We start from the raw sequence: 22779 nt of genomic DNA, 5'->3' as shown, positions 1-22779 counted from the left end.
AGGTGTAAGATTATGAATGAAATTACGTAAAAATAAAAAGGTATGAAAACATCTTATTCATTTCTCTCATTATTTTGTAACCTTATATTCTTTTAGTATTTTTAAAGGGAGTGACCAGCAATGTATGGTAATTGAACTAGAATGTAGTATTGTGGAGATTTTTTTTCAGGAATCATTTGAGACCTATGCATGATATGATTTTACGGTGCAAATTTGTTCGACAAGAGAGCAAATTCAACCTTTAAAATCCTCAGAGATTGTTCATTTTTGAGGGATGATTTTGAGAATCGGGTTTTAAACAAATTATTCAACAACGACGACGCAAAATGTAAAAATTCTACAGTTAACTAATTAGTTGTTAAGGAACAGGTTGAGAGATTAAAAACTAGCTATTATCATCGAAAATAAGTAATCTTATTCATTTATTGATTTCTGTAATGTCTCATTATTCTCAAAAATTTTCTGCAGATTTCCTGGAATTTTTTTAAAAGACGACATTTCAAGAATTTGAAGAAATCTGCGAATAAATTCATAAAGAATAAGAAATTCAATATATTGATGAAAAAGAAATAATTGATTCTGACATTGCTTTATTGAGGAAATTTTAATTGAGAAATATGTTCCTAAACATATAATCAGTACTGTAGACTTTTTCTTACATTTTTGTCGTCGCTATTTAATTATTTTCAAAAAATCAATTCTCAAAACGTAACCACCCATTTGGATGATTTTGAACGTTGGCTTTGCGCTCAAACTTAGTAATTATACATCATTATAACGTTTTATGTGTCTTAAATGAATCCTAAAAAATTTCTCCACAATACTACATTCTCAGTATAACTACAATACATTGTCAGTCACTCCCTTTAAAGAAAAATAATTGGAACCGAGTTCTTGTCACAAACTCAAATTTTCTAATCCCTAAATCTTTTCAACCTGATGGGGTAAACCTTTGATATTCTAAACTGGGACTTTTTGATCTAACAGAAGTCATAGTTTAAAATATCAAAAGTTCTTTTTCCTGACTCAGCTGAGGCTAAAAACTTTTGGTCGAGTTAGCGCTTAGCTTGCTTCATCGTCTTAACTTAATATCCTTTAAATTGAAGGATTTAAGTTTAATTCCAGGAATATACAGGGTGTCCCACGAAACATGACAGTTGATGAGTTAGATATTCAACAATTTTTGCAGTTTATTTCGTAAATCAAATCTTTACTCAATATATTTTACTTTGAAATCATTGTTTTTAAAGATTGTTCTAATGCAATCCAAGTAAGTCATAAACTCCAACTGAATATAATAAATCTTTATCATAACATTTTTAAAGGTTGAAGAAGAAAAGGTTATGGGTGAGAAAGGAAACCCCTGCTAAGTATATTAAACAATTTTAAATTGCTTCATAATCTAAGTTATTGTAAAATCTATATATTATTATTCATAAAGTAGAAAACAAAATTTTCTAAAATATTAAAAACTAAATTATTATTAAATCCGTTATTTCCAATAATTAACGCCCTTTTGCAGTTCTTGAATCTGCTAAATAAACAGTAGGGAGGTAATGTTACATCGTCAATATTCAACATCCCCCCTACTGAACTTCTGACCTACTAACTTTCCGACCTACTGCAATAGGCTAGGGGTTCGAGCGCCGCGACTAGGACAGGCTAGAGGGCCGGGCGCTGCGGCTACAAGCCCATATAGCAGCTGTAAAATCATGTGCCAGTAAGTCGGATGTGTAGTATAGCGGATTTGCGTTGGTCGAAAAATATACCATCCAGTAGGGAATTAGCAAATGTTTAGGTATAATGTCGTCTTCGTTTTTTAATTTAATCGTATGCAGTTTTAACCGAGCTGGCAACTTAAGAAATGCGGATATCGAGATCAATTCATCGTCCTTTTTGTGTTTATTTGCAAATTAGAATATTCTTTATTTTGATATCCAAGAAAGAGGTAAGAAATTAAACCAATCAGAGTGCCGTTTGCATAAACAGAACAGCCAATTAGAAGCCGGAAAATTTTGTGCATAATCAATGAGAGAACTCTCATTGGTTGAAACCCAGGAGGGATATCGAAAAGAGAGGATTCAGCGGAAAATCATAAGTATCCACAGTGGATGCACTTAGATAAAGCAAACGGGATCCAAGGTATCAAACACAAGAGTTTTCAGCTCTAATTTTCTTTTGCAAATTTGTTCCATGTTCAGAAATTTTGCATTTTTAATCCCTTTATTATATCTTTCTCAGGTAGACGAAGTTTTTTTTTATATCTGTTAAACGTCAGAAAAAAAATCTACCATCGGCTGAGATCCCGAGTGGAGTCAGATAAACGAATATTTAATTAGTTTAAAATAAAAGTTTCCGCTGCGGATATTGAGATTAAGCGTTGAAAATTATCTACTACAAGAATTTTGAAAATGACCTCAGAGGTCTGAACTTCTGTATTGTAAATTTCGGGATCAAGTATTCACCTCCATCTTATACAGACCTCCTGATTTCAAACAAAAGTTTCCAACTCAGGACACATTTTCATAGAATTAAACTAGTTTTAAATATCGAGGGCAACAAATATATTATTCTGCTTTATATTGGTTTTCATTGTGTATTTTAAATTTTTTTCACATTTAGAACTGTTCCAGAATTGATCAGATTAACTAAAACGTTTAAAGTGTTTCAGTATTTAAGCTCTAAAGTGAAAAACTTTGTTTTAACACTTAAAATTTAAAATTTAAAAATTCTGAGTAAAAGCTTTTTGAAAAGACAATATTATGATAGATTTACGGCAAATCATTTACTTTTTAACCCATGGAAGATGGACATTATATAGACATTTGATTCAGCATCAATTTTAAGTTCATGAATTATGATAAAACTCTCATTATTTTTCTTAATAAACATGAAGACAGAATTCTATATCATCTTTTGTTCCAAGCGGGATTATTTTATAAACATTATTTTGTAGTATCACAGTTAAAGCACATTTAAAACCGAAAAGCAAAATGTGGCTGCCATTTTCACACCTTCAAAAAAATAAACAAAACTGTTCAATTGTTTAATATCTCTCGGTTAATTTGAAATATGCTTAGAAGGTAGACCACATTTTGGAAAGCTCATTAGACTTTCAATCTTTATTTGAACTACTTTATGTCGTTTATCAACTATCGAAAATCAAAGACGATATTCAAGTCGTCTCTCAATTCCCATGTTTGTTGGGACACACTGTATAATGTATATTTTAAACATTAAACCTGAGTCAAAAGAATGTGGAATCATCTACTCAAGTTTATCTGACCATTTACCCGTTTTTTTCATTGTCTAAATGTACACAACATGAAGATAATATTGGTAGAAAACCAGTTCTAATTAGAAACACTTCAATCGAAAATAAAACCAAGTTTAAGGAAAAATTGTTACTCAATGACTGGACTCATGTTATGATAAATGAAGATCCTTCTACAGCCTTTTCTGAATTTTCTAACACTTTAAATAATATTTATGAAGAAAGCTTTCCATTTATCAAATATAAACCAAACAAAAATAAAAATTCTGTTAACCCTTGGTTCACTTCCGCCTTGCTAGTGTCAAGAAAACAAAAAGAAAAATTATTTAAGAAAAAAATCCTGAATCCAACTACAAACAATTTAGAAACTTTTAGAAAATATAATTCTGTTTATCGCACAACAATAAAAAAGGCCAAGACTAGTTATTTTTCTTCAAAATTTACAGAATACTCAAAAGACATCAAAAAGACCTGGTCTTTACTGAACTCTATTATATCTTCTAAGAAAAAAAGTCATTCANAAAAGAAAAGTCGCCAAGATCTATTTAGATAGTTATGCAAATTATATCTGTAAAAAAAAAAACTGTGTATCATGTGGATAAACTTAGTCTTTACTATCTTCTTCACCCTGTAGTTCATAAACATGATTCTAATAACTTATGTTACCCTCTGTTCCAACCCTTACGCTGAGTATCCTCCCTTTTCTTTATACTCCCTCACCTCCTCCTTACCTTTTACCTGATTTATTATCATTCTTATGTTTAAAATGTACAATGTACATTGTTTTTATCTGCAATTCTCATTCGTTTATAGTGGGCCACCCAATTAAAACAACCTGCTCTGGTTAGGCGGGTCCAAACTACATAGTAAATTGTGATTTTTTTATTTATATTATCTCGTGCTTTGTAGTTGAATAAAAATATGAAAATGAAACCTTTTTGACTTCAAATGTTCAAAATTTAGAAATTCCAAAACTGTTCTATCGTTTCTTCAGTCTAATTAAAATATGTATCTTAGTTTACAAGTTATTTTTTTAAAATGTACTCAGTGGAACCAGAAATGTGGAACCGGAAATGCACTCAGTGGAACCGGAAATGCTCTTAGTGGAACCGGAAGACGAAGCTTCTAGACTGAAGTTAAAATTTATTGATAGACCAATTAAAAATGAAAAAAGCAATTGTTCAGTGTAAACAGAGTAATTCACTTATTAAGCTGAGTTACAAGCATATTGGATAAACTTGCCTTTACAGCAACATTATATACAAATAAATAAGATTGCTTAAATGTCAACTTTTCATTCCGTCCCAGTGTATAAAATCGATTATTATTTAAAACAAATCTATCAATGCTCCTGCTATGTGAAATGTAAGTAACAAATAAATAGTTCATCATTAAGTATATTATCTTTTGAAATGGTTGTACTTGTATACTGCTGTGGATCAAATTCTAAATTTTTGTTATTTAATAAAAATCTCATTAAACCTTAAAAACATTTTTATATCTTGTTTTTCCCATCTTCAAGTTTCCCTATTTTGTTTTATTTTTCCATCAGATGTCAGCTTTTACATTTTTTTATTCATCACTTTTGATGAGACTACAGATTATACAGGAGAGGACAGGTGAGTTTATATGCAGTATTTTATAAACTATATTATTATGAATTATAATTACATCTTAGAATACAAAATCATCTTTCATTCCCAAAACTGCACTATTCAGGAACGAGTACATACAGTGCACCCCCAAAAACTTTGCAGTGTCGGTATTGGGTACTGAGGGAACAATTTTTGTTTAGTTTTTACAATCAAGGTGTTATTGTTAGCTATTTTTTTAGGTGTAACTGTATCATCCAGTTCTCATACTTTTTCTTGTTAAAACCGCTTATGGAATAAAATCAAATTGCAGAGTTCCCTATTTATTTGTTGTTGAAACGTGAGCTCTTTGTCTAAGAGTTCTTTCTAAATAAATTCTAAATATTCCAACTGAAGCACAATTGTGCCCCATGTTTATTGGACTTATGATTTATCTGAAGTTTAACATGAGCTGAAAACTTTAGAATGGAATATCCTTAATCCCGATCGGCTAATTAATCTTGAGATTAATAATATGAGGAGAACAAGCATTATTTAATCTCGAGATTAAGAACAAGAGTGAATCAAGCATTAATCCCGATATCCTTTATCCGATTCGTTACGACATTTTCTGGCTTTGATTTAACTGAGATTTCCCAGGGTAGCTAGGCGAGGAAGTCGCTGCTAAATCATAACTAGAAAATATCTAACGAATCGGAGAATGTGCTCTCAACTGGTCTCAGTAAATGTAAGGAGAATTTCGGGGGGGGGGGGGAGGGTTTTGTTCGGTGACATTGGATGGGTCAATCTGCTGAACAATCCAATCAAGGAAAAACAGGTGAGGGTCGGACGGCGTATATGCCGTAAATCCCGTTTTGTGAAGTCATCTGCAGGTCGGAGGTAAAACGTGTGCGACCCGCCTTGTAATAAAATTGGAGATTGTAATAATAATGTTTTTCAGACATTAAAAATTTAAAAACTTTTGCTTTTGTCAAAACGTTTTGTTTGTCATTTTACATTATTAATTGCATTACAACTTACAAAGAAATGAGAACTAACAAGTTTTAGTGGAACCCTTGGTTTTGGCAGATTATTATGATCACCCTGTTATTCCGCAAGTATGCAGGGTGTCCCACATCATATCAGATCGTGAATCGGTCTAAATTACGATTTTCGTGACTAATTAGAAAATTTAAGAAGAATGAATCATTTTGAAAAATTAAATAAGGCTAATTTAAGAATTTTCTTGCGGAAAATACTAGTCTTTCGAGTATTATGGTTTTATTTTGGCGTTTAAACTCGGAGATAATCTAATACAGGGTGTCCCAATAAACATGGGAACACCATGGAAATTCAGTGACGAATTCGATATCGTCTTTTCAAATAATTCTTTGATTTAATATAGTGATACCTACTGAGAAAGCTGTAATCTGTAAGAGTTTCGTCTGCTATGTTCACATAATTTGTTTGTTTATGTTTTGACTGCATACAGTTGTACTTAGTAAAACATGAAAATTGCATTATACAAACTGAGTAAACTTGTCCGTCTTCACTGTTCATATTGCGGAGACATAGACACATTTTTACAGTCTTTTCATTAAATTAACTCTAGCAGACATAATAATATTATGGCTGTTGAAATTAGGTATTACAATGCTAATTCATAACAAAGACGATATCGAATTCTTCACTGAATTCCCATGTTTTTTGGGACACCCTGTATGATATGGGACGCTCTTTAGAAGATAGATAGAATTTAATAAACAATGTTTTCAGAACATAATATATTTTTTAACTTTTGCCAAAACGTTTTGTATTTGTAAGTATTTTAAAAATTGCATTACAAGCGAAAAAGAACTAACAAGTTTTCGCCGAACCCTTGATTTTGGCAGATTTTCATGACCTATTTTAAAATTAAGATTGATTAACCCCCCCCCTCCCCTCCCAACGGATTTTTTATTTTTATATTTTTGAGAACTAAAGAACCAGCCAAAAAAAAAAAAAATACGTTTTTTGGGTCTTTTTCAAAAAGGTTTATGTTCCTCCAGGGACACTGTGTCGAGTCTAGTTTTTGAATTCGGTATAAAGTAACATTTGAAGCCTTTTTCCATAATTAATATTGGCGTTTCCTAGTTTGTTTCAGTTTTAGAAGACTTATAATTTTAGATTGTCAGATCGTCTTTGAGGCTCTTTCTTTTTGGGTAACCCTGGATAATCATAACTTGCAAAGACCTTAAATCAACCTACCACTAGCTATATGTTTGGTTCTATTCAAATAAGCTAATTTTATAGTGGTTGCAAAGATTAGATCTAAATAAAAAATGTATAGAGTTTAAATCTAGTTTCCTAAATCAAAATGGATTCTAGTAAAATGGATGGCAACATGAAATTTTTTCATTCTTAGTACAGATGCATTCTGACGTCTCAAGTGTCACTTCAGTTTTTGTTTCTGACAAAATTAGTAATAGTAGCGATGATTTTAGAATAAAGTTTTTTTATTACAGTAAAATAAGTGCAATCTTATGCGTTCTATATTTTCTGTTTTTACACTTATTTATTTAATCTTGGAAAACATGCAAACTATTAAGAAAAAATTTAGTTTTCCTTGTTATATTTGACACTTGTGACGTCGTGTATAGTTGGTCCATTTCTCTGTTGCCACCTATTGTACTTTAAGTCAAGTTTCATAAATCAAAATATGTAGTTGTCTTGGACAGTTTTTAAAATTCTTTTAAATATGCTTTCTCCATTCTCCAAACGTTTCCAATGTCAAACTATTAATCCAATCTGAAAGTAAATTAAGATAAAAAAATTGAATATTTCATCTTTATTAATTAACTAATTAAACATTTGATATAAGTTGCTCAAAGCTGCAGTATGAATATCTAAGATTCTGTTTACACGAGTCATAATTAAATGCAGAAACTAAGAAATTTTAATAAAAACTTTGAGAGAAAATGTAATGTTTAAAACTGTATAGTCGGCTCTTCTTTTATTACAAGGATGCCTCCATACTTGAAAGTTTTAGAAAAAAAAACGTTGAAGAATTCTGAGCATTTTCATGAATATTTCATAAAATAAATAAAATAATATCACAATCCCTAGATACTAAGTACATTTGAGAGGGGTCACCAATCACCACCTCCGTGTTGTTATTCAGTTAAAATAATACCATTTAAGTAGCAAAAATAAATAATTTAACTAATTGTAGAAGTAGAATGCCGCGCGAAGGGATGCGGGGGGGGGAGATTTCATTATTTGGCACAGGAATACAGGATACAGGATATTGAATACATGATACAGGATACAGGATAGGGTTACAATAAACCCTGAATAGATTTAACAGCTGCGTCTAGGTTAGGATCTGCTGGATCCTCGTCTTCTATCGAGTCCAGGAGTCCGGTCAGATTAGTCAGGTCATCAGGAGTCTCAATCCCACCCCGGTCATGTAAATCTAGTATAGAGTTAATCGCGTTCTGTACAGAGTCATTATCCGCTCCCTCGGACCCAGGAGTTCCACGCGGATTGGATTCAAAAAGGTTTCCGTGGGAAAAGAATCTCATTCCTTCTCCGTCCTCCTCCTCGTCATCCTCGTCCTCAACCTCCTCTTCCAGCATGGATCGAACAGCTGCCTCTCCGCCAACATCCGCCAGCGTGAAGTCGTCATCACTGTCCGAACCAAACCTGGGCGATAACCTACTCTTTTTCCATTCTCCGCCGCTAAGATAATCTCCGCCTTCGTTGTCCTCGTTCTCCTCTAGTTCACGTTTAAGTGAAGCAGACCATCTGCCCGTGGTAGTTCGGTTAAACTTAAGTCCAACAAATGAACCTCCATGTTCTGGGGAGGAGAGATCAGTGCTCTGAGGTCGTGAGGATGAACTAAATATACTTCCAGTCTCTGTCAGTTCCTTCTTTAGGTTCGGGAAACTCATCAAGTTCGTCAAATTGACTCTAAGCTCTTTTTTAGAAGCTCCGGAATCATTCCGTGAACGAAATGAATCTAAACTTGCTTGAGAACTATTTCTAGATCTAAAAGATAGTTTTGAATCGGTAAATCTGAATAACCTTTCGTCTTCTAAAACAGGCATCTCGGAGAGATCCGGTTCCTTCTTAATATCCGCCAAAGGAAGAGGAGTAAGGCGCTGAGTTGAAACCCGATCTAGTTTCTTGCAAAATACTTTATGTTTGATATGTTCTTTGCCGGGAAATGACGAAGATTCATAAGGTTTTCCAACAACCTGTTCATACCTGGACTCCCAGGAGCTAGGGATCGGAGGAAATGCAGGTTCCGCTTTCTCCAGTAGATTTTCTAACTCATCCACCTGGTCTCCCTCGAGGTTTGGTTTTAGTTGAAGCTCGTTGATCCTTGAAACTATTCTGGCATATTCTTCTTTCTCTTTTGTTAAAGATGCTCGTTCGTCTGCTTCCCAGTGTCTAGCCAGCATAACCTCCTCGGAGCTGGAACACAGTCTAGTGCTCTCCTGGAGTAGCAGAATATGGTATTTACTCAGCATAGAGTGATATTTACCCAACAGGGCGATGGATTTAGTCTCAAACTCATCTTCAGACTGATTCCATTCCTCCAGGGTCATGTTGGGACTATCGAACACGTGATATCTGAGCAGGCGCTTACATGCGTCCTCCTTGCTCCGGAACGGAGTTTTAAAATTAGGATTCACAGCCTCTTGTTGATCTTTCTTGATCTGAGATTCGACCCAGGCAATTTTCTTAGCCTTGGTGATTACAGGGGGAAGGGTTGGTTGTCTGATTACTCCAAACTCCGGAGGATTTAAACTATGAAGCTCCGGGACTACTGTTGGAGGAGGACGGAGGGTTGGGAGGATAGTCTGAGGGACCATCGGAGGTCGGAGCAGCATCATTGGAGGTCGGGGCTGTTCAATTTGAATGGGAGGAAGTAAAGGTTGATTGAGCGGAGGTCGTCCTCCCTGCAATGTATGTATTTGTGAAGGTTGGAAGTTTAGTTTACGAATGAGATTCGATTTATTTTGAGCAATGAACGCCTGCTGTTGATCTGGAGGAAGATTAGATATCTTGGATTTGAACTCGGCGACAATTTTCTTCTGTACTTCAGTCAGCGGAGGAATTATGGAAGGTTGAGGTTGAGAAGGTTTGAGTTGTGGTGGCAGCGAGGAAGGATGGAATCCAGGGTTGGATTGAACTAGGGAGGGAGCTGCACCCTCCATTAGACTCTGAGCTGGTATATTTTGAGCAAGTTTGTTGAATGGGATTTGAGAAATGATTCTAGAATCTTGCTGAGCTCCCTGAAATAGAACTATCATTAACCAAGAATTCAGCAGTACAAAACATTCCCCAAGAATAAGCTTTTATCCTGGTTTTATGAGAGGAGAAATATATTGTAATCGTTCCAGAATAAACTTAATAAGTCCTTTTATTATATTTATTTTTGACGTTTTGACCCCTGTTTTAACACTTAAAATTTAAAANGCTTTTAATTGTGTCTTTATCTGTAAACATCTTTTCTTTGTACGGAAAAAAAACTAAAAAACAAATATTTTTTCAATTTTTTTTTCTCTTTTTTTTCCACGGGTATCGCAGGGCCCTTCACCTAGTAATTTATATTTTTTAAAGAGACATATATCACTTCATTCTTTCCATCAATGATATGTAAACTATATTTAGTGTTAAAAAATGTTTAAAATTTAGAATCCTTTAATTTCTTCTTCCTTAACCCTTCCCCAAGGAAATAAAATTTAGGCCCTGTGAATTTATTGAAGGAGTGAGGGATGTCTAGAATTAAATCAAGAAAGGTAGAATAAAATATTCCATCTAACCTGGATAAAATTAGGATTTGGACCGTTAGAACCTGCACCCGGTTGAGCTTGGCTCAGAGGAGGGTTGGGTCTCAGTAAGAAGTTAGGTTTAGGTTGGGTTAAATGAGCTCTGTAGGGAGATGGTTGAGGTATGCTGGGTTGTGAAACAGGCTGGTTAGATACTGGTCTCCCAGTGGATAGTATCTGATGTTGTTTAGCCTGGAGAGAAGCAAGCTCAGCTTCATCCTGAGGAGTCTTAACAATCTTAGCCTCAATATCAGATATCCTTTGTGCAACCATCTTAAACGTCTAAAAAATAATCAATAAGTTTCTGAATTTAAACGTTTTTGTATTGAAATAAAAGTTTATTCAACTTACGTTTTGCATTCCAGGAGATAGTTCGATTGTTTGAAACTTCTGAAGAGTAACTTGACCGTTGGGTCCCCTGACTAGTCTAGTGTTGGGTGGAGCATGCTGCATAGCTCGGATCTGGGATCCTGCTCCGCCCATACTCATCCCTGCCGGGGCGGGTATTGTGGTTTGGATTGTCACGTTCGGAGGTCCACCCTGAGCTGAGCTAGAGTCGAACCTTGGGGTTTGCTGTATCACAGATGAAGATTTCATTTGGTTGAGAGAATGCTCTTTTTGTCCCGAGGTCGGAGAGAGAAGAGGAGGCATCCGTCCTGGACTCAGTATATTTACGGTTCCGGAGCTACTTCGAGATCGTCCTCGTTTATCTCCAATTTGAGTTTTAGCTAAATTCTCGAGATAAGAGTTCTGAAACAATCCTCCTTCTTGAACCTTGGCACTCTCTGATATTGGAACCTGGGGGAGCAGGATGGGCATCGAGGGAGAAGGAATGTTTTCATTAAACACTCCGGAGTTTTTCACCGAGGATTTCATTGACGTGATCACCGGTGGTTCGGGAGATTTTACTCCATGAGGACGGGTTTGAGGGATAATTCTTCTGCTTGACAAGGAGTTAAAGATATCCTCCATCTTCTCTTCTTCACTCTTTATCCCAGGCTGCTGATGAAGGGTTTTTAATAGTTTTGAGATCTGCTCATCAGCATCCTGTAGAGGAGAAGGAGGGATTGATAAACTAGATAAATCTAGGGATGGAGGAGGTTTATGTATGTCTAGAGAACTCGGAGCTCGGGTTGGATCCCGGGACATCTCAAGCACTGGAGGACTAACCAGGGCAGACTGGGGCAGAGGTTGCTGAATACATTGGAGCAGATTGTTCCTTGAACTCAAGCTTTGAACTCCAGTCTCTAGAGCTCTAGCTGCTGCTACAGATGCCATCCCTGTAACCTCAAGCTTCTTGATTAGCTCAGTCTCTGATAGCGGGTTGAGTTGAGACGGAGTAGTTCGAACCTGGGGAACCTGAGATCCAAGAATACCCTGTAATATAGGAATTATGTCTAAAATGATTTTTTATTATTTTCAAAATATAAGAAATAATAAATCGAGTTCAGAGATTGGGTTGCTGGAAGGAATGCTAAATTGATAATAACAAACCGAAATTGTAAAATTTAAAAAAATTCTCTGAACTCATTGTTACAATAGGACGAGAATAATTTAACTCTAGAGCAAAGTTTAGTAAATAGGAAAGTAGTTGGACTACGTAGACTATATAAAACCACTGTTTTTGAACTTAAACCGGCGCACACAAGTGGATCAACTACTTCCCACTATTTCCTGGAATAATTAATTACCTGAATATTAGATTGTGTTGAGGAATATACAGAGGAGGATGAAGAGGAGGGATTAATGGAAGATGTATTGAAAACAGTGTTAAGAGATGATGGAGCAGTAGAGGAGAGGGATACTGAGGAATGGGATGAAAACTGCTGGATGGATGAAGTGTTCAACGGGGGTTGAAGGATGGTTGATGTACTGGTGGATGACTGATTAATGGATGACTGACTGATGAATGATGAAGCTCGCTGAGGAAATGAAGGATTGGATGAAGGAATAATCCCGGAGCTTGAACCTCCACTCTGAGAAAACAATTATTAGAATTTATACTTCAATGGTCTCCCAATTCAAGAAAATCAGAAATGCAATTCAACATCATTTTTCTCTCAATGGTCGAAAAAAAACACTTCAAAGTCTAGTTCTATTATTATTATTAGTTAACTGATTTATTTAAATTTTGATGAGAATGAATTAATAAGCATCTAACCAAAGATGAAAAGGGAATTTGCGGATTTACTAAAATGCAAGTTATCTGGTGAGTCATTGTGAGCATCTCAACTCCTTCTTAATACTAAACTTTATTGTTGCACTCGCATCCTTATCTTTCTGTTGATAAGGAAATCAATTTGATCAAGGTGTTTATGGGAGTGACCGGCAATGTATGGTAGCTGAGAATGTTGTGTTGTGAAGTATTTTTTTAGGATTCATTTGAGACATTTTAACGTTTTAATGATGCACAATTTCTGAGTTTGAGCGCAAAGTTGACTTTAAAAAATCATTCATTTGGGTGGTTACGTTTTGAGAATCAATTTTTTTAAAAGCTAGTAAATAACGACGACGAAAAATGTATTAAAAATTGTACAGTAATTAGCTATTTAGGAACATATTTCTCAATTGAAATTTTCTCAATAATACAAAATTAGTATCAATTATTTCATTTTCATCATTATATTTAATTTCTTTTTCTTAATGAATTTATTCGCAGATTTCTTCACATTCTTGAAATGTCGTCTTTGCAAAAAAAAAATTCCAGGAAATTTGTCTATAAATCAATGCTAGAATCAATAATTTCTTTTCTATCATCATATTGAAATTCTTAATCTTTACGAATTTGTTCGTAGATTTTAACAAATTCCTCAAATGTCGTCTATTCAATAATTGTGCGTGTTAAGCTGACACGTCATTTCTCCTGCATTTCTTAGATATATTCAGAATAGTTTTCCTACGCTACGTAAAATTAAAATAAAATAAAACCCCTTTAAATCACTTAAGGCTAATTAATAACAAAATTTTCTCACCTTAGGATTGTTCCGGCCGAATGTGGAGAAATCAAAATCATCTGGGTTCAGAGTGCTCTCCCCCGTTTTCTCAAAGAAGGATTTTAACTCATTTCTAGATCTAAATCGTTTCCCAGACGGGCCAATGATAAACACCTCGTATCTACCCGCGGATGCTCCGCTCTTCCTCTGAGACACCTTCCTATGCCAACCCGGCGGAAGGGTTTCATCCTCCATGAGCGGAGTTCTGTTTGGATCCATGGGTTGCCGAGTTCTAGCTGCAGGACGAGGAGAAGCTCTAGGTGGTGTAACAGCAGCGGGGGGTTGAGGTTCAGGTGTTGGAGGGGGTAGGTTAGGTTCAGGTGTCGGAGTAGGTTGAGAAGGAGTAGCACTACTCTGAAGAATAAACTGTCCGTCTGGTCCTTGGATCAGTTGAAAAGAAGATCCTGCACTTAATTGAGGAGCCATCATCTGACCTACTGAGTTAAGAACCTGGGATGGAACCAACTGAGAGCTCATTCCTTGTGGGGTAACTATTTGAGTTGTGCTCATCCTTGAACCCTGAGATAAGGTTTGAAGAACGGGCTGAGATTGTGAGGAGGACACCTGTGTGGTGTAGGTCATTGGTTGAGAAACATGTGACGTTAGCTGAGGAACGAATAGCTGTGGTCCATGTCCCTGTAGTATATCTGCCTGGGATAGATGTTGGGTATTGGATTCAGTTTCCGAGGACGAAGTTGATTCTTGAGAAGAATTAAGACTCTGAACCCCACTGATCTGATATCCAATATCTATATTAGATGAACTATCCTGGTTCTGATCCCAGCTGTCCAGATCATCAAGATCAAGACCGACATCTTTCATGAGAGCTCCTAGGTCTACTGTACCACTTTTCATTTGCTGGGAAGGTTCATCATCAAAGTCTCTTTTCTTTTTCTTAGATTTCTTCTTTTTTGGAGGAGACATTGCTGGGGGATCAGTACCCGGCCTGTGTTGCGTATTTTGTTGTATCACAGATTGACTCGGAGCAAGAATAGCACTTACTCCTAGATTCAGGTTTTCATGAGAAGATATCATCGGAGTAATTTGCCCAGCTGAGGTTTGTTGAAAGATTTGAGTTGTCTTTATTCCTAAATTGTTTCCTATACATGACTGTTGGGAGGAGGTGGGGGGTTGAAAGGTAAATCCCTGTGAGCTGTTAGGCATGATTGAAGCAGTAGAGAAGGTTATGTTTGGCGCAGCTTGGAATTGTATTTGTCCGGAGCTGTTTAAACCAGCCATCTGCATACCCCCAGAAGATGGAGTTGCGATCAAATTTTGACCCTGGAGTAGGGTTTGACCGAATGGCACAGCTATGAGCTTGGGTCCGGAGGAGGTTTGAATTTGTTGCATCTGAACCTGGTTCTGAATAAGTTTAACCTGCTGGTTACCCAGGATTCCTCTCTGTTGACCCTGCTGCAGGAAGAATTGACCGGCTAGCCCTGTCTGAGCTGCAGCTATAGGAACTATGGTAGGACTGGCTTGAAGAGCTGGATTGTTTGGTCGGAGAACAAACATGGGTCCACCAGAGGGCTGTTGAATTATCATTGGAGTCCCAGCATGCCCCGCCTGGGCCATCATCTGTCCCATGATGATGGGAGTGTGAGCTGGCTGCACGTTACTGATAACACCATTTTGATTGATGAAGAGCTGGGGAGCTGAGGAACTCACTGATCCAAGGGTAGGTTGAGTAGGTTGAGATACACCTTGGCCAGATACACGAACAGTTCCTGACTGTTGACTAACATTAGTGGTTGGTTTGGGAAGCAGTTGGGGCTGCTTACCCTTGCCATGACTAAAAGACAGGGAAGGTTGCGCCTGTGTTAAACTAATAGAAGAAGAAGTTACCATTCCATGCATTGATACATTAGGTTGCAACTGTATTTGATAAACCTGTCCCCCACTAACTATTGTCCCGTTGGAGTGAAGTTGCAAGGGTTGCATTCCTAGTTGGTTTCCGCTCAGAACGGTTCCGGGTAAAAGAGAGGTTCCCGTAATAACCGACCCTGTCGGAGAAGGTGTGGCAAGGAAGATTGAGTTTTGAGAGTTATTAACAGGCTGAGGGGACAACACCGGAGGACCTGGAGTGGATGAGATTCTTACACTTTGAGGAGACTGTGGTGGGGCGAGGGCGGCGGGGGATTTTGAATAGTATACATTGGCGGGAGATTGCGGCGGGGGAAGGTTAACGGGAGATTTCATAGGAAGGTAGGTTGCAGGAGAAGGGGGTTGTGCAGGGGAAGGTACGGAGAACTGATGCTGAGCTGGGGAGGGAGGAATGCTTGCAGGAGACTGCATCTGATGTGGAGAAGGAGGAATACTATGGTTTGCAGGAGAAGCATGATGAGAGTGTGGGGGTGAGTGTACACTATGAACACTACTAGACCGGAAAGGATGGTTGATATTATGCTGGGTGAGCATGGGTCCCCCTGGTGATGGAAGATTATAGCTAGGTGTTGCATGCGGGGGTTGTGGGTTATCAAATATATCCTGTCCCAGTACATCCAGTTCATCCACTGAAGAGGATGCATGCGTTCCTTCTCCAAGTACCCCGCCATCCAGATCCTATATAGACCCAGAGAAATTAATATTGATCCAACCCTTCTCCGGGGAAAAGAACAAATTTAAAAAATGAAAAAAGGTTCTTCACCCCGGTCTGAACTGTGCATGTTACAAGTTAGTGCAAAGTGTGCAGTGATTTTCAAAATGAATATCTCTTTGTCTGTAAAAACGGCTGAACCGATCGGACCCAAATTTTGTTTGGGACTTCAGAAGTTCACATGTCCCCAGGGAAGGTTTAAAGATGATCAAAATTTTAAAAAAGTGCCTATAACAAAATTCGATTATTATTTATTTTGAAAATCCACGATTTTTTTTCATTGTTTTACAATGTATACAAAGAGAAAATATTCAACAATTGAAAAAGAAGAGCCTAGTTTTTGAATATTCGTCTAATTTATGTTAAACCCTCGCTCTAATGAAAGAGAGGTAGATTCGCTGATACATAAATTTGTTTGTCGCCATTACAGATCAAAAGCAGGTTAAAAAATTATTTTAGTAATTTTTTTCAACAATTCATTTGCTTTCCATTTAAAACAAAAATTTCTTATCAATATTTCCCGATCAGGAATCTTGTATACAGTGGTTATTTAAAGGAACTGTACGCAAATTACAAATGACCATCCATTGAAAGTTGACAATGCCCGATTCACAGAAGTATTCTTGAAACATTTACATCTGGTCAATAATGTGCTTGATATTGTCGTTTTCCAAGGTTTAAGAGTGCTTCGTTCTAGTAATTTCTCTATGTTTTCCTGCAGTAGAGAAACCACAATTAGAAAACAATTATAAACATTAATATCTAATTAATACTTGATCAGACATATCTTTTAACGGTACCGTTGTGAATCGGGGATTTTCATCTTTGCATGGAGTTCCACTTGAAGTTACGCGTCTAGTCCCTTTAAGGTGCTGTTTATAGTATTAACTACAATTATTATTGAGAACAGAGGTTTCTGTTACAAGGATTGTGAGAAGTGATAAATAAGGTCGTTTCTACATATTTATTTCTTAGCAGAGAACTAGAGGAGAAAACTGAACACTCAGGTTTCAAACAATATAAATACCAGTCTTAGTTTCAAGGAGAGGCTTTTCGTTTTCTCACACCGATATTTCAAACTCTTAACGCCATATATTTTCTTACAAAAAACATCTCATTTTCCACCTTAAGTAATGTTTTTTTTTTAAATGTGACAGTCCCTTTATATTCAACCTACATAGTACATATGAAGTATGTACACATGCAATAAGATTGATATCTTTTCTCTCCTAAATTATTTTTGTTAACAACTGCCGTCCTTGAAAAATACAAAGTGTTGTGCAGAGTACAAGAATAGGTCCTGTATTCCAATGTACAGTGCATGTTCAATAACAAATTTTAGTGAAAACTGAAGATTATTGTACGTGCATCAACTTCAAACAAAAATACAAAGCTGAATAATGTTCAAAAGGGTCTGACAGGGATGTATATATTCCTAGAATTATATTTTCCCGGCCCACACAACAAATAATCATCAACTCTAAAAGCCTCATTAGACCCACCCCCTCAAAAATTTCTTAGTTTGATCAATTAAATATATATACACCCCTGATTTTTGTGAATAAATCGTTTAGCACACAAGTGGTTGAAATAAGCGCCATCTTTGTTATTCTGTGAGAAAGCTGTGAACTTATTCTTACACTGAATGAATCTATGTTGGGTAGATGCAGTAAACCAGGGTTTATCATCTCATCAACTTCCCTTTAATAACACATTCTAACCCATTAACTCTAAATTGTCAACATTACCCCCCCCCCTTCCTGCTCCTGCCCTCTCCCGTGCAAACATGCTCTAATGTGCCCGTATCTAATATATTCAGTTTCCAGGTTGTTTCTATGTTAGATCATATTTCAAAAAATAAAATTAATTTTGCTGAAGTATCATGAAAGCTAAACAATATGAAAATATGAAAAAATTGAATAAAAAACATATTTATTGATAAGAACTTACTGGTAGATGGTCGGAAGCATCATCAAGTAGAGATTCAAGCTGTCGTTCTAGTGCCTAGATGTCAATCAAAATATATTATTAATACATATTATGAACTATTAATTTTTTTTATATAATTTAATTATTTATATATATATATATATATAAAGATTTAGGAGGTTTAGCCTAGGGGGGTGCACTTTTGGCGAAATTTTTTTTTAATACCCCCCTAACGGTTGATGTGCACCCCCCTTAAAAACCCGGTATTAAGAAAAATTAACGTTTAAATTCTATATTAATATACCCAAAGTCTACCATAATTCCCAATCATTTTAAATTAAACCCCGCGAAAAAATATTGTAAATAAGATTAAGATACGAGAAAGAATTTGAGAAATAATCATAAAATGGACAAATTGTGACATTGTCGATTGATAAGAATAGTAAATATATATGTAAGTTTACTGTTTATTAAATTAGAGCCTGCCTCTGGCTTTTGGGAAGGTGCATGACTAGGGGGCAACAGGGGTACCGGCCCTCCTCCACTACGCGCCTGGGGGGGGGGGGGGTCCAAAAGGTAATATATCAGAAACTTTACCTGATCATCATGAAACTCATCTAACATAGAAAACCCATCATCCATGGGTTCTGGTTCAGGTTACTCCAGGTATGTAGACCAGGAGACTGGACAACTCTAAGGTTGGTTCTAGCGAAGGATGGTTTACTCTATCTGAGTATATGAGCCTGCATAGTTCACAGGCGGAATATTTATGTACAGTACGGTTCACAGCTCCAGGTCGACAGGATATAAACATCTGAAACAAAACTTTTGTAAAAATAGAATAAAAATATTTAGCTCAACTTTCGCAAATTTTTTTAATGAAGTCTAACTATGTGGGTGTCGTTGTGGCCGTGTTAAGTTGTTAGAGAAGTGATTCAACTTAGTCTATTCATAGTTCAACTACTTCGTGCTATTTAATAAATTGGTTCCCTGGTTTAGTATTAGACCGGAGACCCCTAGCCCTAGTCTAGGGTTTAATTCTATTCAGAAACCAATTACAAAGATGTGATTTTAACATTTAAATCAAAAATTAATTAACAACCATTTAAATGTTGCTTAACCAATGAAAATACATGTATTTTAAAAAAGGATACCCCCCCCCCCCCAGAAAAACAAAATATCCCAGCTTCAATTTTCAAGATGTGGAGACAAAAACTAAAAACAGAGTAGTATAAAGATAAAGTTTTGGACAGCGTCAGACTAAATGTAGAATACAGTGTCCAAATAATACCATATTACGTTCTATAAATAGAGATTTTATGCAGTTCTTTGCGTGTTCAAAGTATATGTTTTCCAAACCCCCCCCCCCCTTTCTCAGGAATAAAAGTTCCAACTACAATTTTTATGTTTTATGATGCTCAACTGGAATGTTTTGAAAAAAACTAGATGAATTTCAGAGGAAAAAAGTATAAAAAAATGTGAGAAGACCCTTTTCTATTTTTTCCCCAAGCTTAAAAAACATTCACCCACCCCAGGGGATTATATATGAAAATATTTAACCTAATGTTTGGTTTGAATGAAAAAGACTAGACCTAAACGAAGATTAGGTTCATTTTAAAGGTTTCTAAGAGTTAAATTTTGAGCTTTAGTACAACTGAACAAACTCGAATCTCAGGTTAAATATTGAGCATTGAAATTATTGAAAAACATTAGTGATTTATAAATACATAAAAGAAAATCTAAACATGGGAAGAGTGAAGAAAGTGTATACAAGGGAAGAGTGGAAGTGTAAACAATGGAAAAAAGGAAGTGTATGCAAGGAAAGGAAGGAAGTATATACAAGGGAAAAAAGGAAGTGTATACAAGAGAAGAGAGGAAGTGCATAAAAGGAAAGAGAGGAAGTATATACAAGGGAAGAGAGGAAATGTACACAAGGGAAAGAAGGTAATGTATACAGAGGAAGAGAGGAAGTGTATATAAGGGAAGATGGGAAGTGTATACAAGGGAAGAGAGGAAGTATATACAAGGGAAAAGAGGAAGTGTATACAAGGAAAGAGAGGAAGTGTATACAAGGGAAAGTAGGAAGAGTGTGGGAAGAGATGAAGTGTATACAAAGGAAGAGAGGAAGTGTATACAAGGGGAAGAAGGAAGTCTATTCAAGGGAAGAAAGGAAGGGTATACAAGGGAAGATAGGAAGTATATACAAGGGTAGAGAGGAAGTGTATAAAAGGGAAAGAAGGAAGTGTATACAAGGGAAGAGAGGAAGTATATACAAGGGAAAAGAGGAAGTGTATACAAGGGAAGAGGGGAAGTATTTACAAGAGAAGTGAGGAAGTATAAGGAAAGAGAGGAAGTGTATTCAAGGAAAAGTAGGAAGTGTATACAAGGAAAGAAGGAAGTGTATACAAGGGAAGAAAGGAAGGGTATATAAGGGAAGAGAGAAAGTATATACAAGGGTAGAGAGGCTGAGGAAGTGTATACAATGGAAGAGGGGAAGTATATACAAGAAAAGAGAGGAAGTGTATACAAGGGTAGAGAGGAAGTGTATACAAGGGAAAAAAGGAAGTGTATACAAGTGAAGAGAGGAAGTATATACAAGGGTAGAGAGGAAGTGTATACAATGGAAGAGGGGAAGTATATACAAGAAAAGAGAGGAAGTATATACAAGGGTAGTATACAAGGGAAAAAAGGAAGGGTATACAAGGGAAGATAGGAAGTATATACAAGGGTAGAGAGGAAGTGTATACAATGGAAGAGGGGAAGTATATACAAGAAAAGAGAGGAAGTATATACAAGGGTAGAGAGGAAGTGTATACAAGGGAAAGAAGGAAGTGTATACAAGGGAAGAGTGGAAGTTTATACAAGGGAAGAGGGGAAGTATTTACAAGGGAAGAGAGGAAGTATAAGGGAAGAGAGGAAGTATAAGGGAAGAGAGGAAGTGTATACAAGGGAAAGAAGGAAGTGTATACAAGGGAAGAAAGGATGGGTATACAAGGGAAGAGAGGAAGTATCAAGGGAAGAGAGGAAGTGTATACAAAGGAAATTACGAAGCTGGTAATCAGGAAAGTCCATTGAGAAAAGAAAAGTTGATCGATATCAAATATCAAACTCTACAATATGCAAGTCAAGTGGGAGAAGAGGGAATAAAGGAATCCTATTAAGTGCAGGCAATGGGAAATTTGACCCTAATTACTCAGCACTCGAATCCAGAAGTGGGAGTAGGGGGGAGAAAGCATAACAGCGAAGGGACAGGGTAGGGTAAGTCCTTGTAACACAAAAACGCTAAATCTATGCATGATGCGCATGCGTAGTTCCTTATCATGCAATTAAATGGGAAGCATGTAGGCGGTGCTAGGTGTAGGAGTGGCTTGACAAGCAATCCCTTGCGCAGCATAGACACTTGTTCCCGTTCCTTCCTAATTCACCAATACGCCATACACTCTCACCCGCCAATCCTGCGGCTCCGCAATATGACGCGGACCGAACTCCGCAACTTGACGTGGACCGGACTCCGCAACCAGGCCTAACTGGAATACGCATGCCCGGATTGACGCGTACCGGACTGCGCGGCTTGACTGGCCCTAGGACAGCAACGGTTGGACGGTCCCGTCCCTCCCTTCTACATTACGACTATACGACACACATTCTCTCAGTCAAACAACTTGGCTTAAGCTAAATACAAAACTACAAAAATGTCGCTTAAGCCCTGTTAAAAAGGGAAACATTCTGCATGACAATTGTGTTAATCCATATTTCTGTTTAGGACGGTTAGTGTAAAGAGTAAGGGTGTGTTGAACCCTGCGTGTGTATACAGCAGAGAGCCGGGCTTCAACTCATCTCAACTACCCGCCGCTACTGAGACCAAACACAAATATGAGAATATTCAAATATTTTCTTAAAAAACACTTTTTACACCCGGAAACCCTTGTCAGGACATGCCCTAAATGTTCACGAAACACTGTACACAACTCACTAGGCTGATTTCTCACTGTAATCGGGAAATTTATCTTTCTAAGTATAAGCTGAAAACAACTCACCCGTCATCGCAAACTCGCACTCTGGCCTGGGGTCTGAGAGACCAAAATCAGGGACTGTCAGACCTGTGACGTCACGCCACACAGACAAACAGGAATAGGATACAGACACTTATGCTGTATTCTTGACAATTACAGGAAATCAAGTTCCACTGCTAATTGCAATGCAACAATTATTTTTTACAATGAAAAGTGTTCAATTGTGTTAAAAAATTTGCAATTAGATATTTGTTTTTCTTTCACAACGATAAAGAATATATTGGGGGGGGGGGAGAACTAGAAAACAATTGCATTTTTAAAGGTTTCAAACCATTTTTGATTTTTTTATCCAAAAGTTCATTAATATTCATTCCCAAATATAATAGAAACCATCCATTTCCCCCTATAAACTGTTAAAAAATAAAAATTGTGTAGCTACATGGAAAATTGCTGTTTAAAGGACAGACCGGCCATGTAAGGTAGTTGAACTGATGCAGTGTTGTGGACAAATTCTTTAGGATTCATTTAAGACGTATAAAACTTTTTAAAGATATGTAAATCCTGAGTTTGAGCGCAAATTCCAC

General features: G+C 36.6%; 1 protein-coding gene across 3 annotated transcripts; it reads right to left on the bottom strand.

Annotated features, from left to right (window-relative positions):
- Positions 1–8000: 8000 nt before the first annotated feature.
- LOC111698000 (uncharacterized) lies at positions 8001–22327 on the bottom strand. Of its 3 annotated transcripts, XM_023468207.1 has the most exons (9): positions 22220–22327; positions 18780–18996; positions 18204–18257; positions 17894–17954; positions 13637–16219; positions 12356–12640; positions 11016–12041; positions 10659–10946; positions 8001–10127 (listed from the first exon to the last, which is right to left on the bottom strand). In XM_023468207.1, exons 3-9 carry the CDS (start codon positions 18224–18226, stop codon positions 8163–8165), a joined length of 6231 nt encoding a protein of 2076 aa, XP_023323975.1. In that variant the 5' UTR covers positions 18227–18257; positions 18780–18996; positions 22220–22327; the 3' UTR covers positions 8001–8162. The 3 variants fall into 3 exon arrangements, with proteins under 3 accessions (XP_023323975.1, XP_023323972.1, XP_023323974.1); XM_023468204.1 differs by lacking the exon at positions 17894–17954; XM_023468206.1 differs by lacking the exons at positions 17894–17954; positions 22220–22327 and adding an exon at positions 21629–22210.
- Between the last annotated feature and the right edge of the window lie 452 nt (positions 22328–22779).

Source organism: Eurytemora carolleeae, unplaced genomic scaffold, assembly GCF_000591075.1.
Source record: "Eurytemora carolleeae unplaced genomic scaffold, Eaff_2.0 scaffold153, whole genome shotgun sequence".
NCBI classification, from domain to species: Eukaryota; Metazoa; Arthropoda; class Copepoda; order Calanoida; family Temoridae; genus Eurytemora; species Eurytemora carolleeae.
Note: the sequence above shows the minus strand (reverse complement) of the source record. Positions and strands in the feature narration are given on the sequence as shown.